The sequence below is a fragment of the Belonocnema kinseyi genome, chromosome 7 (genome assembly GCF_010883055.1).
Source record: "Belonocnema kinseyi isolate 2016_QV_RU_SX_M_011 chromosome 7, B_treatae_v1, whole genome shotgun sequence".
NCBI lineage: Eukaryota > Metazoa > Arthropoda > Insecta > Hymenoptera > Cynipidae > Belonocnema > Belonocnema kinseyi.
This window is the reverse complement of record NC_046663.1, coordinates 93,665,402-93,686,761: the sequence shown is the minus strand read 5'-3', so window position 1 is coordinate 93,686,761 and position 21,360 is coordinate 93,665,402. Positions and strand designations below refer to the sequence as shown.

At 29.4% G+C, this 21,360-nt stretch overlaps 1 protein-coding gene across 4 annotated transcripts in view; it reads right to left on the bottom strand.

Moving 5' to 3' along the window:
* The window catches only part of LOC117176211 (aryl hydrocarbon receptor nuclear translocator-like protein 1), a 142,262-nt gene that overhangs the window by 75,941 nt on the left and 44,961 nt on the right, over nt 1-21,360 (bottom strand). For 3 of the 4 annotated variants that reach the window (XM_033366338.1, XM_033366340.1, XM_033366339.1), the window contains exons 5-6: nt 21,282-21,353; nt 7,343-7,580 (exon numbers count right to left, since the gene is read on the bottom strand). In XM_033366338.1, the coding sequence (XP_033222229.1) occupies nt 7,343-7,580; nt 21,282-21,353 (310 nt within the window). The remainder of the gene's footprint in view (nt 1-7,342; nt 7,581-21,281; nt 21,354-21,360) is intronic. The other variant, XM_033366342.1, reaches the window with a different exon arrangement.

Below are 21,360 nucleotides of genomic sequence, written 5' to 3'. Positions count from 1 at the left end.
GCTCGATATTTTATTTACAAAAAAAGTTCTTAAGTTCAAAAGAACATTCAGTGAACTGAAAAACTGTGATCGGCAATATAGGTACTTAGCTGTGTCACATGCTCTTAAGGGAATTCAGAAAGATTTCAAGGAGATAAAATTATTTTTCTTAAAATTCCTGTGAAAAATAGAGAAGATTATATAAGTTAGGTTTTTGACATCTTGAATACTTTTTTAAAATTTTCAGAAAAATGTAGTAAGTTAAAAATATTTTTTAAAAATTTATTTTGTTTTAAACGTATTAGAAATATTTAAAAACTTGAAAAAAGTCTCAAAACTTATCACTTATTCGTTGATAAACAGGCACGTTCGAGGGATCTGTTTACATTATTGGATGTAAAGATTCCTAGCGATTAAGTTACAGCGATCATGCCGAATTCGAGTGGAGCTCATTTATGGCTTTTAGCATTTATTTAACCTTCAAACATTGTAATTATTTAAACAATTTTCAAAAATGGCTCTTCTTTAAAGAATAGGTTAATTTATTATATTGCGTTGTAAATATACAAAAACTATTAATTATTTAAACAATTTTAATAAATAGTTTGACTTTTTTATACGAGTGAATTTGTTCACGGAGTCAACTCACTCTTTTCTATGTTGCTTTACAAAAGAAATATAAATTATTTTAAACATTTTAATTAAAAAATTAAGAGTTTACCCTTTTTTCTACACATAAATTTGCTCACGGAGTCAACGAAGAATGTCTATCCGATGAATCTTTTCTATATTTCTTTGCAAATTGACAAGAACTATTAATTATTTAAACAATTTTAATTAAAAAATTAAGAGTTTACCCTTTTTTCTAGAAGTAAATTTAGTTACGGAGTCAACTAAGAATATCTATCTGATGACTCTTTTCTAGGTTGCTTTGTAAATTTACAAGAACTATTAATTATTTAAACAATTTTAATTTAAAAATTAAGAGTTTACCCTTTCTTCTACAAGTAAATTCGTTTACGGAGTCAACTAAGAATGTCTATCCGATGAATCTTTTCTATATTTCTTTGCAAATTGACAAGAACTATTTATTATTTAATCAATTTTAATTGAAAAATTAGGAGTTTGCCCTTTTTTCTACAAGAAAATTTGTGTACGGAGTCAACTAAGAATGTCTATCCGAAGAATATTTTCTATATTGCTTTGCAAATTGACAAGAACTATTAATTATTTAAACAATTTTAATTAAAAAATTAAGAGTTTACCCTTTTTTCTACAAGTAAATTTGTATACGGAGTCAAATAACAATGTCTATCCGATGACTCTTTTCTATATTGCTTTTCAAATTCACAAGAACTGATAATTATTTAAACAATTTTAATTGAAAAATTAAGAGTTTTACCTTTATCCTACGAATCAATTTATTTTCAAAGTCAACTAAGAATGTCTATTCGATGATTGTTTTCTAGGTTTCTTTGTAAATTTACAAGAGTTAATGATTATTTAAACAATTTTAATTAAAAAATTGAAAGCCTACCCTTTTTTCTACAAGTAAATTTAGTTACGGAGTCAACTAAGAGTCTCTATCGGATGATTATTTTCTATATTGCTTCGAAAATTTATCAGAAGTATTAATTATTTAAAAAATTAAAAATGTTGGCCTTTTTCTACAAATAAATTTGTTTGCAAAGTCAACAAAGAATTTCTATCACATGAATCTTCTCTATATTGCTTTTAAAATTTACAAGAACTGTTAATTATTTAAACAATTGTAATTAAAAAGTCAAAACTTTGGCCTTTATCCTACGAATCAATTTGTTTACGGATTCAACTAAGAATGTCTATCCGATGATTTTTTTCTAGGTTGCTTTGTAAATTTACAAGAACTAATGATTATTTAAACAATTTTAATTGAAAAATTAGGAGTTTGCCCTTTTTTCTAAAAGTAAATTTGTTTACGGAGTCAACTAAGAATGTCTATCCGATGACTCTTTTCTATGTTGCTTTGTAAATTTGCAAGGACTAATGATTATTTAAACATTTTCAATTAAAAAATTAAGAGTTTACCCTTTTTTCTACAAATAAATTTGTTTACGGAGCCAAATAACAATGTCTATCCGATGACTTTTTTCTAAATTTCTTCGTAAATTTACAAGAGCTATTAATTATTTAAACAATTTTAATTGAAAACTTTAGGTCTGCCCTTTTTTCTATAAGTAAATTTGTTTATGGAGTCAAATAACAATGTCTACACGATGACTATTTTCTATGTTGCTTTGCAAATTCACAAGAACTATTAATTATTGAAAGAACTTCAAATGAAAAAATAAGAGTTTGGGTTTCTTTCTACGAGTAGGCTTCATTGTTCACCATAATTAACCAAGAATATCTTTCCGATGATTTTTTTCTCTGATGCTTTGAAAATTTACAATTATTAATTATTTTAAAAATGTTGGTATGGTCAGTTTTATTTACTAAGGTTTAGTTACAATGCAGCTACATAGGAGTTTGCTTGAAGTACTCGCATTTGCTTAAACATTTGGCCAGATGAGAGGAAAACTGCAGAAAACCCCGAGTTTAGTCGGGTTTCAAAATTTGAGTACACAACCCGGCCTTTCATCGTATATGGTATCCATGTGAAGTCGTGTATAAATAGAATTTATTAAAGTAAAAATGATTATCGTGGCATTTTCTTGAACTTAATTTGAAAATAGAATACTTACAAGTAAATTAGTGGGTCGAGATATTAGTTATTATTTTATTATTATAGATATTAGATATTAGTGGATAAGAGAAATATCTATTTATTCAATTTAACTATAATTAGAAAGGTGATTCTCCATAGTATTTTACTAACTAATGAAGATATTTTTATAATCTTATTCCGGAAATCTATTCCCTAAGGTCAAACATGGTACACAAATATCATAAAATTTAAAAAACATCAACTATTTAAAGGAATTTTTTCAATAAAAATCAATGTGTATCATATTCAAATAAATTTTGGCAATATTTATAAAAGTATTATTATTTTTAATAAAAAAAAATTAATGCATAGAGAGTACAGTTTTTATTTGAAATTTCACGACGGTTTTTGATACCATGTTTGACCCTCGGCCAGAATCAATGAAAAATAATCTAAAAATATGTTCATTAGTTATTAAAATGCTACAAAGACTTACATTAACAATTTTTATTCTCTTTTTATAATCATGAGATATTTCTTCATAAAATAAATTTTCTTGCATTTATTTTACAATTATTTACAATCAATTTCCAATTAAAATTAATTTACAATCAAAATAAAATTGTAAAAGCTAAATTTTGTAATTTTGAGATAAGTATTTTAAGGTAATAAAGATTTTGTAAAGATTTCATATATAATAAAATAAGTATTATCAGTTTGTTTATAAATTTATATGTAAATAATTATTATGAGATTCTCAAGAAAATTAAAAAAAGATTTTCGAATATATCAGATATGTCAGAAAAGATCCTAGAAGATTTTAAAGACATTTTATTTTTATTTTATATGATTTTAAAAAATATAATGAAAATTTCTTATCTATTTAAAACGATTTGAATTCTTCAAGATATTGGTAAGTTGCTCGAGTTTTTATCAAGAATTAAAAAAATCATTCAAAATGTAGAAAAAAAATTTCCATACAATCTTCTAAATTTTCCCAAGCATTTTAAGAAACTATGTTTATTCCCCTGATACCTTTCGAGATTCTTTTAAAGTTCCTAAAGTTTATCTTGCGTTTCTAAAACACTTCTAAAGTTAAAGTTTTTTGAATCTCATCAAGTCTACTAAATACTTCCTGAATTCACTTGATTATTTACTTTTTTTTAACTTTTTAATCTTATCAAATTGAAGCATTTTGCTTTAAAATCTTCTACACTCTTTTTTAAAATTTTAGGAAATCGTTTGATGTGTTTGAAAATCTGCGTGAATTTTTTTTTAAAGTACATTTTTTAAAATAAAAAATTATTTAAAACTTTCACACGATTATTAAAAAAATAATTCTGTTTATCTAATCTTGTCAGACCTTTCAATCTCTAATCTTTAAAAATTATTCAAATTTTTCAAGTTTTTTTTAATTCTGCAAAATTAAAAAAAAATGCCTTTAAAGTTTTTCAGATGCTTAAAGAATATTTGAAATCATTTGCAATTTTCTTAAATGTTTAAAAATAATCTTTTCAAATTAATTGTTGGAAATAAAAAATTATGTTAATTATTCCTTTAAAAATCTTTACAAGTTTTCATTATTTTCGAATTGTTTCAACATTTTTGAATATCTCTAAAACTTATTCAAATTTAAAAGAATTATGTTCCTTAATTTTTCTAAAGTTAAGTAATATGGAAAAATTACAACATATTGCTTCAAAATATGTTACGTACTTTTTAAACATTTTAAGAAATAATAAAAAATGTTTTGTAATCTTTTTTCAATTTTCTGTTAGAATTCATTCCAAAGAAATTATTTACATTTTTTCCCAAGGAATTTCTTTCATTATCTTTCATTATCTGAAAGTCCTTCGTTTATCGACTATTATTATTTTTTCATTTTACATACATATCTATTATATCTTATCAAAATTTAATGTACAAGTCTGACACGTTAAGTGTATTTAAGTACTACAATTTTTAATGTTTCCATATTTTTCGAAATAATTCAAAAAATGGTATGTGTAATTAAATAAACTTTTTTTAAATCTCATTCAACTTATTCCAAGTTATCTTTTTTGAATTTTTTAATAAAATAAATTTAAGAAAAAATGTACAACAAAATTGCGCAAGAAGGCTTGATAAGAATTAATTTCCTTCTTTTTCTAAAATTATAGAACATAGCAAAATTGCCTGAACTTTCATTCTCTTGACACCCTGCGAAATTCAGTTTACTTAAAAAATCCTCCAAATAGCCAGTTAGCCACTGAAAACGAACCGTGAAATCGAGGGGGGGGGGGGGGGGGGGGGGGGGGGGGGCTTGGGCTCGTGCATTTTCAGCTCTACAGGAGGCTGGCTTACGCAACATGTAGCAGAGCCGACTCACGGACACGCTACGTTTGAATGTGTCGCCCTCAGATAGGAGAGTAGTGGGGGCCGAAAAATCCTACGTCTGGAGCCATTGTTACCAACAGATGTATTGTACCGTGCATGTTATGCGAGATTGATGAGCCGGTGAGGTGCGCGTCGACTCGGCAATGCCGAGTCGGCATCAGTCGCCGTCTTCAGACTTGTTTTATAGCAAATAAGGTTAGTGAAGAAGCTTTTGAATACCTAACTCCAAACATGTACAAGATTATAATTTATTAAATATTCTATTAAACAATTTCTAAATAAATTATGTATTTAACATTTATTTTCCTTTCATTTTTGTATCTTCAGAATACTATTTGAATTTCAGGTACACAATAGGTCAGGATTTTTAGGTAACTTCGTTATTTTACGTCTGATTTCAATTTAAAATATTATAAAGCATTTTAAATGATTTTTAAAAAATTCAAAAGAAAGGATCTTCAAGTAATTTAAAAATATGTTTCAGTATTATAACAGATTTTTAGGACTTATTTGATTTAAATTTTTTTAAAGTCTATAATTGAATTTCAAAAGATTTCATAATATTTAAAAGAGTTCAAGATATTTTTAAAGAACTGAAGATGTTTTAAGTAATTTTGAAGAATTTTTAAGGAATTTCAGTAGAATTTAAATGAGTTTTAAGATTTGAAAGTATTTTTAAAATATAATTAATGTTCTTAAATTATTTAGCCTGTTAAATCTCTTGAAATCTTCGTAAAATTTTAGAAATCATTTAAAATCGATTAAATTTCTCAAAATATATATTGATTTCTCTAAAATCTTTAAAAATATCTTGAAATATTTGTTAATTTATGAAAAATCTTCTTTAATTACATAAAATATTCAATAATAATTTGTAATATTTATAAAATTATTATATCATAAATATATTATTATAAGCTTCGCATCATTTGTTATAAAATAGGTTGCAGAAATTTGCAGACGGTCCTTCACAGCTGTATGATATATTTCAGATTTTTTCTTTATACTCGAAGCTAGGTTAGCCACGAGGCTTTAGGCGTTAAGAATGCGAAACATTTAGGGTTCGAACCCGCGACAAATAAAAATTTTCATGCCGTGCGATTATAAACAGTGTAGTGATTGTGTAATACAAAATAATTGTGTACTCGAACATGTGAACAAATGTTAAAGTATAAAGTAATAATGCAAAAGATTAAATTTTTTTCGGCGAAAAATTGGTTTCAAAACTTCTTCGATATAGACTGTATTTAAGCTACATGTTTAAATTTTAAAGAACTATTTTACGTTTTTCGTATACACTACCTTTCAATCGAGGTTCCGTCACCCCGGCCTTCAAATTTTATAGAACTTTGTAACACATTTCGTTGAATAGTTCAACGCAATGTAAAATAAAGACGATTTATATTTTTTCCGTGTATCTTTAAAAAATAATTTTCAGGGAAATTATGGGAGGTGCAGCTGAGTGCCATGCGTATGGTTTATTTACCCCAACCGAATTCTGTCTGACGCAGCCATCTTATTTTTACAAATATCAATTAGAACATATGACTGAAATAGTAATATTGCTTCAATAATTATGGTATGGGTAAAATACTCAAACAGTATAGCTGTAGCTGAGCGAGCAATACATTATGGTTGGAATAACCAGAATTATGCGTGTATCGTCGAGTTATTTCTTTCAGTGTATTTTGTTGAAAATTCGAGTATTTTTGTCAAAAGTTCCCCTTTTTGGTTAAAAATTCAACTGCTTTCTTAAAACTTCCTCCATTTGGACAGAAATTTCGTCCTTGCAGATTAAAAAATCATCTTGTTTTGTTGAAATTTTAACTGTCTTCAAGAAATGCAATGATGTAGTAGAAAATGTAACTATTCGTTATAAAAGTTTAATCTTTCTATTTTTAAACTGCGACCATTTGGTTGCAAATGTACCACTTTGGTTAAAAAGTGAACTACTTTCTTAAAAATTTAACTGTTATAATGAACAGTCATATTTTTGATCAAAATGTATTCATTTGGATTGAAAATTCATCTTTTATGATAGAAAAGTCACCTTCTTTTGGATGAAATAAATAAATCACTTTGAAATTTTTAAATTTTAAACTAAATTTGTTTTATTTCGTTTATAAAAGATGGTACATTCAAAATGTGACATGATTAAAATGCTGATCTTTGAATAATAATTTTCAGGGAAAATAAAAAATTGATGAAGGAAAAATCAGGGAATTTTTAAAATGAACTTTTCGGCCAACCTGATTTGAAAAAGTAGAATTAAAAATGTTGTAATATAATTATAAAACTGACTTGAAGAATGAGGGTCTTCAGCTCTTGGTCACTCAAAAATGCTGGTTTGTAATGTCCTTCTGTATATGAAGTTACTGCACCCAAAATTGTTTTCAGATGCTGAACAGCCATCCTCAGCACCGTTAATTTATCTAACTTCCGCGACATTGCGTGACACATCGGAATCATCCCCGAAAGTTCAGTTATATATGTGTTCATTTTATCTCTTCTTCGTTTTTCAACTTCGCTGTGATTTTGTCTGAAATATAAATAATTGCATTATTAGTTTCTTTAACATATTTATCTTTTATAGAATTTAAAATTGAATCATAAGTAAAAAGTTTCTTACAAGATTAGTATTTGACTTACTTGGAAATTTATAGTTCATTTGAAAAATTCAAAAATTTATTGTATGTAATAGAAAGCTTCTTCTCATACGAACTTTTTGAAATAATGTCCACCTCTCATTTTTTTGAAAATTTTATAACTTAAGTTTAAATTTAAGTTGTTTGATTTACTAAACAAATTAATTCGACTAATCTATTATAAGGACAATTACCGTTGACATTTTAAAATAAATACTGAAAATTTAAACGTAGTTATCAAGTAAATGCCTACGGAAGCGAAACTTGGAAAGCAGAATAATATACCTATTACATCGGTTCTTGAACTATTCATGTCAGCACTGAGAGTCCACACGTGTAACGTAACATAGATTAAAGGTTGTGTAGCAAGCAAGATAAGTTTTTATAAAAAAAAATATTATTACTTTTATTCTCTATGCCTTTAGTTTTAAATAGTTTTCTTTAAATGAAGATTAAGAGAGGGTTTCTATTTTTGTATTTTATTTTTTTATGATAGGTAAAATAAGCATCATTTTGTTTGGTTGGAAAAGAACTTTCTGTTTTTATTATTGTAAACTGATTCTAGTAAATGACATTTTACTGTCTTCTCATTTCTTTGTGTTTTCAGAAGAAAACAATTCATTCTTATGTAACTTGTCGATTTTCTCAAAATCATATAAACAGGAATCTTAGCCTGTTCCATATTCACTTGCGTTTCCCTTCTTTATTCCTCTTTTTCCCTATTTTTGAAAAATTTTACCTTTTACTTTTTATCTTCAAAAATATCCGACATTTGAAAAGAAAATTCTTCGTTTTACATCTACTAAATTTTTCTACTTGAAACTATTTAGGATGAGTTGTTAATGGTATTAATGACTGTATAACGATTGTGACTGTTTTGAACATTTTTGTATAATTTTCAAAAAGTAGCAGAAATCATATTTTGTAAAATATTAAGAAGTGAAATCAAAAGTTTCCGTAGATATTAAATATATTTTAAAATAACCCCACAAAATTTGTCCACCCGACAAAAATTAAAGCAAGAATGACAAGATTTACGATTGGTCTTAATGACATTTTGCGATTGAACACAAATTTAATGCGTTTTTGAAATTAAAAAAATTTAATACTATCAAAATCCAGGTTTTAACAGTTCGGAAAATGTAGGCGTAGTTTTTAGCAGATGTTAAAAATCTTTATTAAGACTAAAGTAAACTTGAAAAATATTATAGTTGAATCACTTGATTTTACTTTGTACAGTTAGAATTTTTTGTAATAGATATCGTTTTTAGTATTTAAGCAATTTAAAATAAGCAGCTTTTGAAATTAAACAATTTTGATTTTGTAATATTAAACCATTTTTAGAAGTTTCAAAATCAACCATTTCTGAATTACTAATAGTACATAAACATTTTTCAAATATGAACAATGTTTAATTAAACATTTCAATAATATTAGCATTTTAAATTTAATAATATGTGACCATAAAAATACAGTGAAACTCTTCTATAGCTCCGATTCCGGGGCTGACAGTAACTGACAACTAACTCATTATAGCCTGCTCCGCTTTTGTTTGTTCACGTCTGACTGCTCGTCTCAGTGACAGCCGCAGATTCTGCGCAGCTCTGTTACACCTATATGCGGCGCGGCGTCAATTCTCGGAAAGGATATAGAAGGAAGGGCTATTGAAGATTTTCACTGTATTTATGGAAGCAGTTAAAATTCATAGATCCGTGAAAAATTAGCATCCACTAAAATATTAGAATCATGAAAACATGAATTTTCCGAACATATCTAACCAACTAGAATTAATCATTTCTTCAATAACTTAACTGATTTAAAAAAATTGTTAAACTTTCAATATCTAGAAATTTATTGTTATGGATTATTAAATTGTGAAATTTGTTTACACGCTTTTTTAGAGGAATTTAATTATTAATTTTAATTTAACTTTTATATCCAAGGGAGTTTGATTATTTTATATTTCTTTTCATGGTTTTTTACGATTTCAACGGATTTTAACGAATTTATAAACAATGTTGAAGAATAAATTAAATTTTATTTCCCGGAATTTCTACAGATGTCAACAACAGTTTGAAGATTTAATATTTAAAAGTGTGTTCTTATATCGATTTTTAATTACTTAGTCTTTTTAATATAAGAAAATAAAAATTTAGGAACAAGAAGGTGCGCTTCGCGCCTGGAATTTGTAGAAGTGGAAATATTTTTGATTATGATTACTTATTGGATACAAAATTAACTATATCTTAGCTGAATGCGACATATCATTTTCGAAGTAATTTTCAATGCTGAATACGGATATGGCTTCCGTTTTCTGTTATCAGGTCTAATTAAACAGATATTTGCAATAGAAATATTAATAAAAATTTGTTTAGCCATATTTTTAAAGAGCGAAAAGTCCTTTTATCAACCCCATTTGCGAATATCGTAGTACTTTAGCGATATGTATAACGGTTCCTTAGATATTCTCAAAAAAATGAAAAAAGTGCAAAAAATATACTTGAATTTCAATAAATTGTATTTAAGGATATATTTACTTTCTTAACATGAACTATAAGTCGAGCTGTTTGTGTTTTCACGAAGAATAATTATCCAACAAAAATCAGCGTCTGGCAGTGGGGGCACACAGAAGAAGTAAAACTTTGATGAATTAATTTAATAATTGATGTTATTTCTATCGACCAGGGTAATTAATTAATCAATTTCAGATGTTAGATATTGCCGATTAGTGTTAAAAAATTTTCTTGAATATTTTTGAACCTGCAGAACAAAAATTCGAAAGAATAAATGAAGAAAAATTGAAAATTTTTAGACAAACACTTGTGAAAGTTTCAATTTTTACATGCATTTTAATAGAAAACTGCTTTTTTCCATTTTACTATGTTTTGGGAGTGTTTTCATACCTTCGACATTCAAGTATGGAAATCATCATTTCTTAGTAACTAAAATTACTAGATATTTTTCATTAAACTGGTACGGTATGAAATTACTTTCAAATAAATGACGAAGCTAACATAACAAGAATATGTATTTTAATTAATTTTAAGGGATTTTTGAACATCCCTTAAACATTGAAATCAGGAAAATGACATTCCTTAATGAAGAAAAACACAATTGATATTTTCATTAATTTGTGAGAATATAAAATCATATTTAAATAAGTAGGGTAGGTGTTGAAGACAAGGATATGTCTTTGAATTTTTCTGAAGGACACTTACCTAGAAATAACGATTTGCCTGCTTTAATATTTAAATGACGTAAAACCGACCATTAACACGCAGTTCCATAGCTTTTTCATCCTTATTAGAAGTTCATACGCGCACTTCGCGCGCGACCCACTGATTTACTTGCTATTATTTTATTTGTAAATGAAGTTCAATATGATACCGCGATATTTATTTTTGCTTTTATAACTTTTATTTGTACACTGCTCCGCACAGCTACCCTCTCAAGATGCAGAATAAATTATTGCGCAACACTAAACATTTTTACGCAAGTTTAGAAAAAACATATGAAATGTCGGTGCGTACCAATCTTCATAGAAATGCATGGTAAATGATCTTGACACGAGAAGAGTCCAAATGTCAAGCCATTTCGAGCGCCTCTAGCACTTGGATGGGTGATCATCTACGAGGTACGACTGGGTTGTGTACTCGAATTTTGAAAACCCGGCCAAACTCGGAAGGCGGTTTTCTGCAGTTTTCCTCTCTTCTGGCCAAATGTTTAGGCAACTGCGAGTAATTCGAATAAACTCGTTTGCAGCCGCATTGTAATTAAATTGTACTAAAATTTATACAGACTATTATGAAATTACTTGAAGAAATTAATAAAAAGAAATAATTACTGAAACTAATGAAAATGAAAGTTTTTACCATTATACAGTTTTAATTTCTTTTTTAATTCATATTAAATATATAGTGCATACATTTTTTTATAAAAACCAATTTGTTTAAAATGTTTAAGTAGTTAAAAATCTAAAAAACAGTTAGTTTCTAAATTTGTTTATGGAATTTATTTTAATAATAAATCATTAGTGTAAATTTCCAAAGTGTCATAGTAAAAAGTGATTGGAAATACAATCTTCGTTGATTCCATAAACAAATTAAGTCTATTTTTCAAAAAATACCCAAACTCTTAATTTGCTCATGAAAGTAGCTTAAATAATAAATCATGAAAATTTGATTATTATAATTAATCGGAAAGACGTTCTTAGTTAAATTTGTAAACAAAACTGATCCCTATTCGTTGAAAAATAGCAAAATTCTGAATATTTTTATGAAAGTTCTTTAAATAATTAATAATTCTTGTAAATTTAACAAATAATTTAGGAAAGATTCATCGTAAAAATAATCTTAGTTAACATCGTAAACAAATTGTGTTTATTAATTTAAAAATACCCTTACTCTCAGTATGTTTATAAATATTGTTTGAAAGATTAATAATTATTATAAATTTATAAAGTATGGTGGGAAATGATTATCGAAAGACATTCTTAGTTCATTCCGTAAACAAATTATGCCTCTTACTTGAAAATAGCCAAACTACAAATATGTAGATAAACCTTTTTTAAATAAGTAATAATTGTACATTTTCAAAGCTTCAGAGAAAATAAATAATCGAAAAGATATTCTTAGTTAACTTTTTTTCAAATGTAGCTAACTCGTTGAAAGAAAACCAAATTTTTAATTTTTTAATTGAGATTGTTTCAATAATTAATACTTTTTGTAAATTTAAAAAGCAACATAGAAAAGGGTCATCCGATAGACATTTTTAGTCTACTCTGTAAACAAATTCACTTGGAGAAAAAAAGGTTAAACTCTTAATTTTGCAATTGCAATTCTTTAAATAATTAATAGTTGTTGCAAATTTGCAAAGCAACATAGAAAGAAGTTATCAGATAGACATTCGTAGTTGAGTCCGCAAACGCATTGACTCTTAAAAAAGGCACTTTTAGTTGTTTAATTGAAATTGTTTAAATAATTAATACATCTTGTAAATTTGCAAAGCAACATAGAAAAGAGTCATCAGATAGACAATCTTACTTGACTTCGTAAAAAAATTAACTCTTAGAAAAAAGGCCAAACTCTTATTTTTAAATTGAAATTCTTCAAATAAGTAATAGTTCTTATAAATTTACACAGCAACATAGAAAAGAGTCATCGGATAGACATTCTTTGTTCACTTCGAAGACAAATTGACTCGTAGGATAAAGGCCAAACTTTTAATTTTTTAATTAAAATTGTTGAATTAAAAATGTTGAATTAAAATTGTTGAATTAAAATTGTTGAATAAATAATAGTTCTTGTAAATTTACAAAGCAAAACAGAAAAAGAGTCATAGTATAGACATTCTAAGTTGATTTCAAAAATAAATTGACTCGTAGGATAAAAGCGAAACTTTTAATTTTTTAATTAAAAAAGTAATTAATAGTTCATGTAAATTTGAAAAGCAGCATTAAAAAGAGTCATTGTATAGACATTCTTACTTGACTTCACAAAAAATTAGCTCGTAGAAAAAAAGTTGAAATCTTATTTTTAAATTGAAATTCTTTAAATAAATAATAGTTTTTGTAAATTTACACAGCAAGATAGAAAAGAGTCATCCGGTAGACATTCTTAGTTAACTCCGTTAAAAAATTGACTCGTATAAATACGGTGAAACTGTTAAGTTTTTGAAATGAAATTATTTAAATGAATTCTTGTAAATTTTCATAGCAACATAGAAAAGAGTTATCGTATAGACATTCTTACTTGAATCAGTAAAAAAATTGACTTGTATAAAAAAGGGCAAACTCCTAATTTTTTGATTAAAATTGTTTAAATAATTAACAGTTCTTGTAAATGTACAAAGCAATATAGAAAAGAGTCATCATATAGACACTCTTAGTTAGACTCCGCAAACAAACTGGCCTTCAGAAAAAAGGTCACTTTTATATTTTAATTAAAATTGTTTCAATAATTAATAGTTTATGGAAATTTGCACAGCAAAATAGAAGAGTCATCGGGTAGACATTCATAGTTAACTTCATAAACAAATTTACTTGTAGAAAAAAGCAAACTCTTAATTTTTCAATTAAAATTGTTTCAATAATTATAAGTTCTTGTAGTAGTCGGAGCCTTAATTTTTAAATTAAAATTGTTTCAATAATTAATATTTCTTTTAAATCTACAAAGCAATGTGACAAATTAAATTTATTCATTAAAAAATAGCCATTTATGAAAATTGTTTAAATAATTACAATGTTTGAAGATTAAATAAATGTTTAAAGAAACATATATGAGCTCCACTCGAATTCGGCACGATCAGTAGCAATGTTTACATCCATTATGTAAACAGATCCCTCGAATGTGCCTTGATGCCTTCGAGCTATCTTTGAATGAAATACAAGTCAAAATTGTATAATTCAAACTCCAGACTCGACTCCCTAGCATTTACCGTCGAAAAACGGAGCACATCAGGGCTAGAGCGCACTTCGGTGGAAATGCCTTGGTTTCATAATACCACGAAATAGTAGAAGGAGACCCGACTCGCATGCGGTCTTTGGAAAATTTGGACGCGTAGATTCGAATTTAGTTAGTTTGCATCGTTCGTAGTGCTTCTTGCGGAAAAGCGTTGAAATACAAGTTTTGCAAATGGCAGCGTCCGCGTAGTAAGCCGGTTGTAAACAAACAACGTACATAGATAGATAAACGTTTATTTTTCGGCCTGCTGTCCTTAAAAAATTGACTTACTTACACGTCCATTTTTTTTACAGAATTTTCTTACAACTACGTCTTACAAAGTACTATCCATCCACACCTTATAACTAATCCGCTCGCTCCTATAGCCTAACTTTCCTCGCTGCGCCTCACCTCGCCTCGCACGTATTTCGCTCTTTTGTCGCTATGTCTCGCATTACCAGCCTCTGTCTCCACGGCTAACACCTACTACTTAACTACTATTTGCAATATTTACATTTCCTTTACATCTACTTCCCCTCCTATTTAATATCTTTCCTTCTCCATTCCTCTTCCTCCTTCCTTCTCTTCTTCTCTATCTTACCCAACACCCCCTTCACCCATGCAACTGCCCTTTTGTTACCCCTTTCATTCAACAATACCTCCATGCTTATCCCCCTCCTTTCCACCTCTTCACATTCCACCAACCAATGCTCCAATTTTGCATCCCCCTTCCCGCACAATACACACATTCTCTTCTCTCTAGAAAGCCAGAACCTATTATAATTCTCCATGCAACCGCACCTCATTCTCGCTATAAGTTTCTGACTTCCTTGCTCTCCTTTCTTACACAAATATTGCGCTCTCTCCCTTGGCATAATCCACACATAGTTTTCGTTATACCTTGACTCTCTAACTTCATCCATCTGCAATCCATTCATTCTAAAATACCTTTCCCTTTCCACCTCCATCTTTGCACCACTACGTCTGTTCTCCTTCTCCCACCAACACTCCCTAAACAATTTACTTCCCCCCTTTTCCAAAAATTTATCCTCATATTTACACGCTCGACTCCCTGTTATAATCCCAAAACTCGTTCTTCCTGTCTTCCTCCTGACAATATAGTTCGGCGTATTCATTGCCAGCCCCAGTATCCACTTTACATACCTCTCCTGTACCCTATTTACCTCCTCACTTACCGTCCAACCCCACACCTCCACTCCGTAAAATAAGACACTCATCACTAGCGAATCAAACAATTTCATTCTCCTTTCAAAATCATCTGCGAACAATCTCTTCCCCAGCCCCCACACCTGCCTCGTTACCACATTTGCCCTTCTCACTCTCTCTTTTATATGATCATCCACCCCCCATTTCTTCGAAACAGGAAGCCCAGGTACACAAACTCTTTCACCTCCTGTGCCGCTTTTCCCTTTCACTTCCCCTCCCCTCCCCCATTTCTCTGACCTCCTTTCCTGAACACCATAACCTTCGATTTGTCCGCATTTAACTCTAACCTATTTTTGTCCAAGTAACGTCTCAACCTCTTCATCATCTCCTTTAAAGCCTCTTCGCTCTTTGCCAACAACACTATGTCATCTGCATATGCGAGTGACTATATCCTCACTCCTCCTACCCTAAGTCCTCCTACCACTCCGGCCGCTAGCTTACTTTCCATATCCGCGATCAAAATTGCAAAAAGCGTTGGGCTAAGTGGACACCCTTGCCTCAACCCCCTATCCATCCAGAATCCCTCAGAGATTCCTCCCCTCCTCTCACCCTATCTTTCGTCTCGTCATATACCTCCCTTACCCTCTCAATCAGGCCCCTCTTCACTACCCTCTCTTCCATTGCCTCCCACAACCTCCCCCTATCCACTGACGGGAACGCGCTCTTTAGATCTACAAAAAGCGCGTACACCATGTCACCCTTTTTGGTTAATTCTCTATCCTCCACGTGTTGCAAGACGTAAGTATTGTCAAAAGTGCACCTTTTCTCTTTAAAGCCCGCCTGCGTCTCCGACAATATTCCTTGTCCCTCAACATCCTTTCGCAGCCTATCTGCTAACACCATCGCGTATATTTTTACGCAGTATTCATGAGCGTAATTTTTCTATAATTTTCCTGCCTCTCCCTAACCCCTTTCTTATACAGTGGTACGATCCACCCCTCTCTCCACCCTCTTGAAAGTAAATGGACTGTGATAGAAGTGAGACGTTCTTGTGTGTGCAAAATGGTTTGCTGTTGCATTGATGGGCGTGCATCTATAAGCTACGTTAGAAAAAAAGAAAAAGGAGACAGGCTTGAGAAACGTCACTTCGTTTGCCCTAGTACAGTCATTTGGAGGATTTTGGACACCAAATGTCATGTGTTTGATTTTAAATCTGCCAAATCGAAGAAATTTCAAATGTAAATTATTAAAAGTTCCATAAAAGTGCCGCTGTCTTTGTTTTTGTTTATCAGTTGCCATGACGACACAACTGCCGTATTGTGAAAATCCAAGGGTTTCTCATTTTTCCGCAAGAGGCGCTACAAGCGATGAAAACTAACTAAATCCGAATCCACGCGTCCAAATTTTCCGAGAGTGGGGTCTCCTTATACTACTTCGTGCATAATACGCAGCTCTGTGCTTAACCTAAAATTGATTCTGTATCGCATTTTGGTGCGCATGCATTGTCTTCATAATAGGCCTTTTCATTTAAGAAAACTACATTGTGCAAGCGCTAAAGATATATAGCAATTCCATGTGAGTTTCGGTCAATTTTGACTGAAATTTATGCGGGAATGGTAAACATTGACGAAAAAAACTATTTCGAACAATTGGAAGTTAAAAAACTTCAAAAAAAAAGTTTAATAGAACAGGAGAGAATCCATTGAAAAGAAAAAAAGGTTAGTGCGCACAAGAGGTGCTATTTTGAAAAGTGCAAAAGTGACAGTTGGTCCACGTCCTACTTGGAATGTACTTATTTTATTATATTTTTAAAACTCTCTTTAATATATCGAAAGGGTGACATTTTCGATGGTTCACTTAAAAATCATATTAAAAATTGTGCGAAATGCAGTAAAAGTGATATGTGGGTGAGGTTATGTGCCCGCAGAGACGAGTATTTTTCAAGCATGAAGGATGTAAACAAGGATACTTACATTTGCTCATTGCATTCTATTAATTTTAACTTATTTTCATTACAAATAGTTTATGAAGGTTTAATTAGATGTTTAAAGTTCTTTAAATACTAACGTTCTCTCATTGAAACAGTTCGATATTGAAAATTAAAATCTGCATGTACCTTCTTTAATTTCGAGCATGAGATTAAAATCGTCTTTCGAAAGGAAGTATTTTTCGATTATTTATACTCGAAGTGCAGTGTATTCAAAAAAGTCAAACCCTTTGGATTATTAATTCTTTCAAGTCTTCTAAACCTGAATTTTAAAATTCTTTACATTGCAAATTTACGCTTTAAGGGCATGTGACACAACTAAATACCTATATTACCGACCTCACTTTTTCAGTTCACTGAATGTTTTTCTGAACCTAAGAACTTTTTTTGTGAATAAAATATCCAGTTGAAACTTTGGAAAATGTATTAGAGTACAATAAAGTACGTTAAGGTACCGCATTTTGGTAGGAACTTCACTGAAAATTATTTCATCTTTTTTCTGAACCTCGACATTTTTTTAACGTTGGAACTTTTTTTATACATAAAATATCGGTCTCAAACTTAGAGAAATGCAAGAGCCGAAAGAAAACTACGTTTGACTACAAATCTTAATAATAAAAGATATAAAAAAGATATTTCAACTATCAATTCCATCGGCATCAGCCGATAACGTTGTACACGAAAATACGAACCGTGGCGGCCACTAGAAGAGGCTCTAGAGGATTCGTATTTTCGTGTACAACGTTACCAGCTGATGCCGATGGAATTGATAGTTGAAATTTTTTTACATCTTTTATTATTAAGCTTTGTACTTAAACGTAGTTTTCTTTTGGCTCTTGCATTTCTCAAATTTTGAGACCAATATTTTATGTATAAAAAAAGTTCGAACGTTTAAAAAATGTCGAGGTTCCGAAAAAAGATAAAATAATTTTCAGTGAAGTTCCTACCGTAATGCAGTACCTAAACGTACTTTATTGTACTCTAATACATTTCCAAAAGTTTCAGCTCGATATTTTATTTACAAAAAAAGGTTCTTAGGTTTAAAAAAACATTCAGTGAACTGATAAAGTGAGGTCGGCAATATAGGTATTTAGCTGTGTCACATGCCCTTAATAGTAAATGATGATTTCCATAATTGAATGTTTAAGTTATCAAAAGACTCCCAAAACATGCAGCATACCCAAAAAATCGTTAATATTTCTAGTTCTTCGGTATGAACCTTTTGTTTCGGTAAGTCTGATCTTCAAAATGTGAAACTTTTGTCAAATATATCTATCGAAAAGGCTTTGAGTAATAAAAACATTTTATTAAAATAATCATTTTTCTATTGAAATACATGTAAAAGCCATTTACTTTACATTTTGTGCAAGGTAGTTTCTTAAATTTCCTAAATTTTGATGAATTAACTCTGAAGAATCATTATGAGTTTTGAGGAGATCGCTTAGTAAGGGAGATGTGAGGGGGTGGGGGTATACAGGCTTTGTTTAGCGTTGCAGTAGTGGGGATATCGAAGATGAGTGTTTAGAGCAATTGCGAATCGCCGAACAAAAGGGAGACGTGAATACATTGAGAAGGTATAGGCTATAGAAACTATGCTTGTAGAAGGAAGGCAGAGAGATATGGAATCCGTTCGGTCGTGCGTCTGGTCATTTTTGCAATTCACTCCCGGCGTGAAAGAAGTTTCACTGCGAAAATTTTAAATTCGGATTTTCCATTCCTGAGATATCTTGAAGAATGTACAACCTTTCTTTCAATTTCCGAAAACTTGTATTTGGTACTGTTCTTGGGATCAGATGTTCAATTGTGCAACAAAAAATGATCACTTACATTACATTTGCTTCTGACTTTCATACAGTTGTGAAACATAAGACTACAATCACATTTTTTCTTATTTATGAATTTCATAAGTTCAGATATGTAAGACGATCAATCATATTTCTTAGGTTCCTTAATTAAATTCAGTTTTGAAACATAAGACGATCACTCATATTGCATTTGTTTTTTAATTTCATAAAGTTGTGAAAAATAATATTATTACTTACATTGTAATTTGTTTTTGCATTTCATGGAAGTTCTCAAATAAAGGACAATCAATGACATTGCCATTTGTTTTTGAATTTCATGCAGTTCTAAATCATAAGACGATCACTCACATTTCACTTCTTTCTGAATTTCATACAGTTGCAAAATGTGAGACGATCTATCATATTGTTACTTATTTATGAATTTCATTCAGATCAAAAATATAAGGCGATGAGTCAAATTGTGATTTGTTTTTGAATTTCATGCATATTCTAAAACATAAGACTATAAGTAAAATTAAGATTTGTTTTTTAATTTAATTTAGTTCTAAATCATAATACGATCATTCATATTTAATCTGTGCCTAAATTTCATACAGTTACGAACTGTGAGACGATCTATCATATTGTTATTTATTTATGAATTTCATACAGATCAAAAACATAAGGCGATCAGTCAAATTGTAATTTGTTTTTGAATTGCATGCAGTTCTAAAACTTAAAACGATCAATCACATTGCTATTTGTTTCTGAATTTCATGCAGTTCTAAAACATAAGACGATCAGTCAGATTTTTTTTAATTGCATACAGTTGTTGTCAAACGTAAGACGATCTATCATATTGTTACTTATTTATGAATTTCATACACATGGAAAACATAAGACGAGCAGTTAAATTGTTATTTGTTTTTTAATTCGATGCAGTTATAAAACATTGAACATCTGATGTTAAGAACAGTATTACGTACAAAATTTCAGAAATTGAAAAGAATGCTGCACATATTTCAAAATATCTAAGAAACAGATATTCCGAGAAAAAAATTAAAAGTAAGACGACATTTGCAAACTGTGATAAAAAAAACGCATCGACGAGACATGCGGTGAGGGCGGACAAATATTTTTCTCTCTTTAAAAAAATTGTTCAATAATTTCTTATCTAAAATTTTAGTAGCAACTATCTATTAAACTAGTCCTGGTAGCAATACGCGGAGCTAGATAAATGTTTCAATTTTTAAATTGAAAATTGTTTTCAATAAATAATTATTTTCTAAATTAAAACATAAAAATTAAATATAAATGTTTAATGTTTTCCCTATTTTCCTTTTTTTTTAATGTATATACTTTATGAACATTAATTTTATTATAAATTACGCTCCCTTAATAACATAATTTTTGTAAGTTACGAAATATTATACCACTTAAGTGAATGATGCTGATATCTAATGCGAAGCATGTAATTTACTTTCACGTCGAATTTTTTGGAATGGAATCAATCGCTGGAGGACGTGAACGTGAAAATACTTCTAAACTGAAACTGGATTCCAGACTTGGATATAAGGACGATATTTAAATAATATAATTTAATAAATCATTTAAAGGATTTGCACTTAGCAAGGTACTTATGTAGAATATAAACAAATTATTTACTAAAAAAGTCAATCTAAAATCTGAGTTTGCTTTTATTTCAATATGCTTTATCATTACCAAACTCATTTGTATTTAAACATTACTCAAATTTGATTCATTTGCAGGTAAATATTGACGTTCAAATAAAACATTGTTATTACGTAAATTATACAAATTTAAAAGCATCAATATTAAAGTAACAAGAATTGGGTTTTCATATCCAACATTTGCTATTTTTTTAAAGTAATTTTTCAAGGTCACTGATAAATTTTAATAGAGGAACTGCCTCTCTATTTTAAATTATTAAATATAATTAGTATAAAGCACAGCCAGGAAAATAAATAAATACATTTTCTTTGCTGTAAAATCTGATCCTCTTATAATCGGCCAAGTTTTGCAGAAGCCATGTTGTGAACTAAGGTGCTCGTAGGTCAAGGTAATTATCACATTGTGACCCTAACCGTTATGATGTAATTTAACCAAGAACAAAGTCTAAACATCCGCAATGCTTTCTAGCATTAATAGTATTAATAAAATTAGAAAAACTACATTAAAATAATAAATATTGCTCACTTTTTGCTGCCATCATTTGTACGAAAAGATTTGGCATCATCTGCTGTGTCGTGAAGAACATCGTTTTCATCTCTGAACA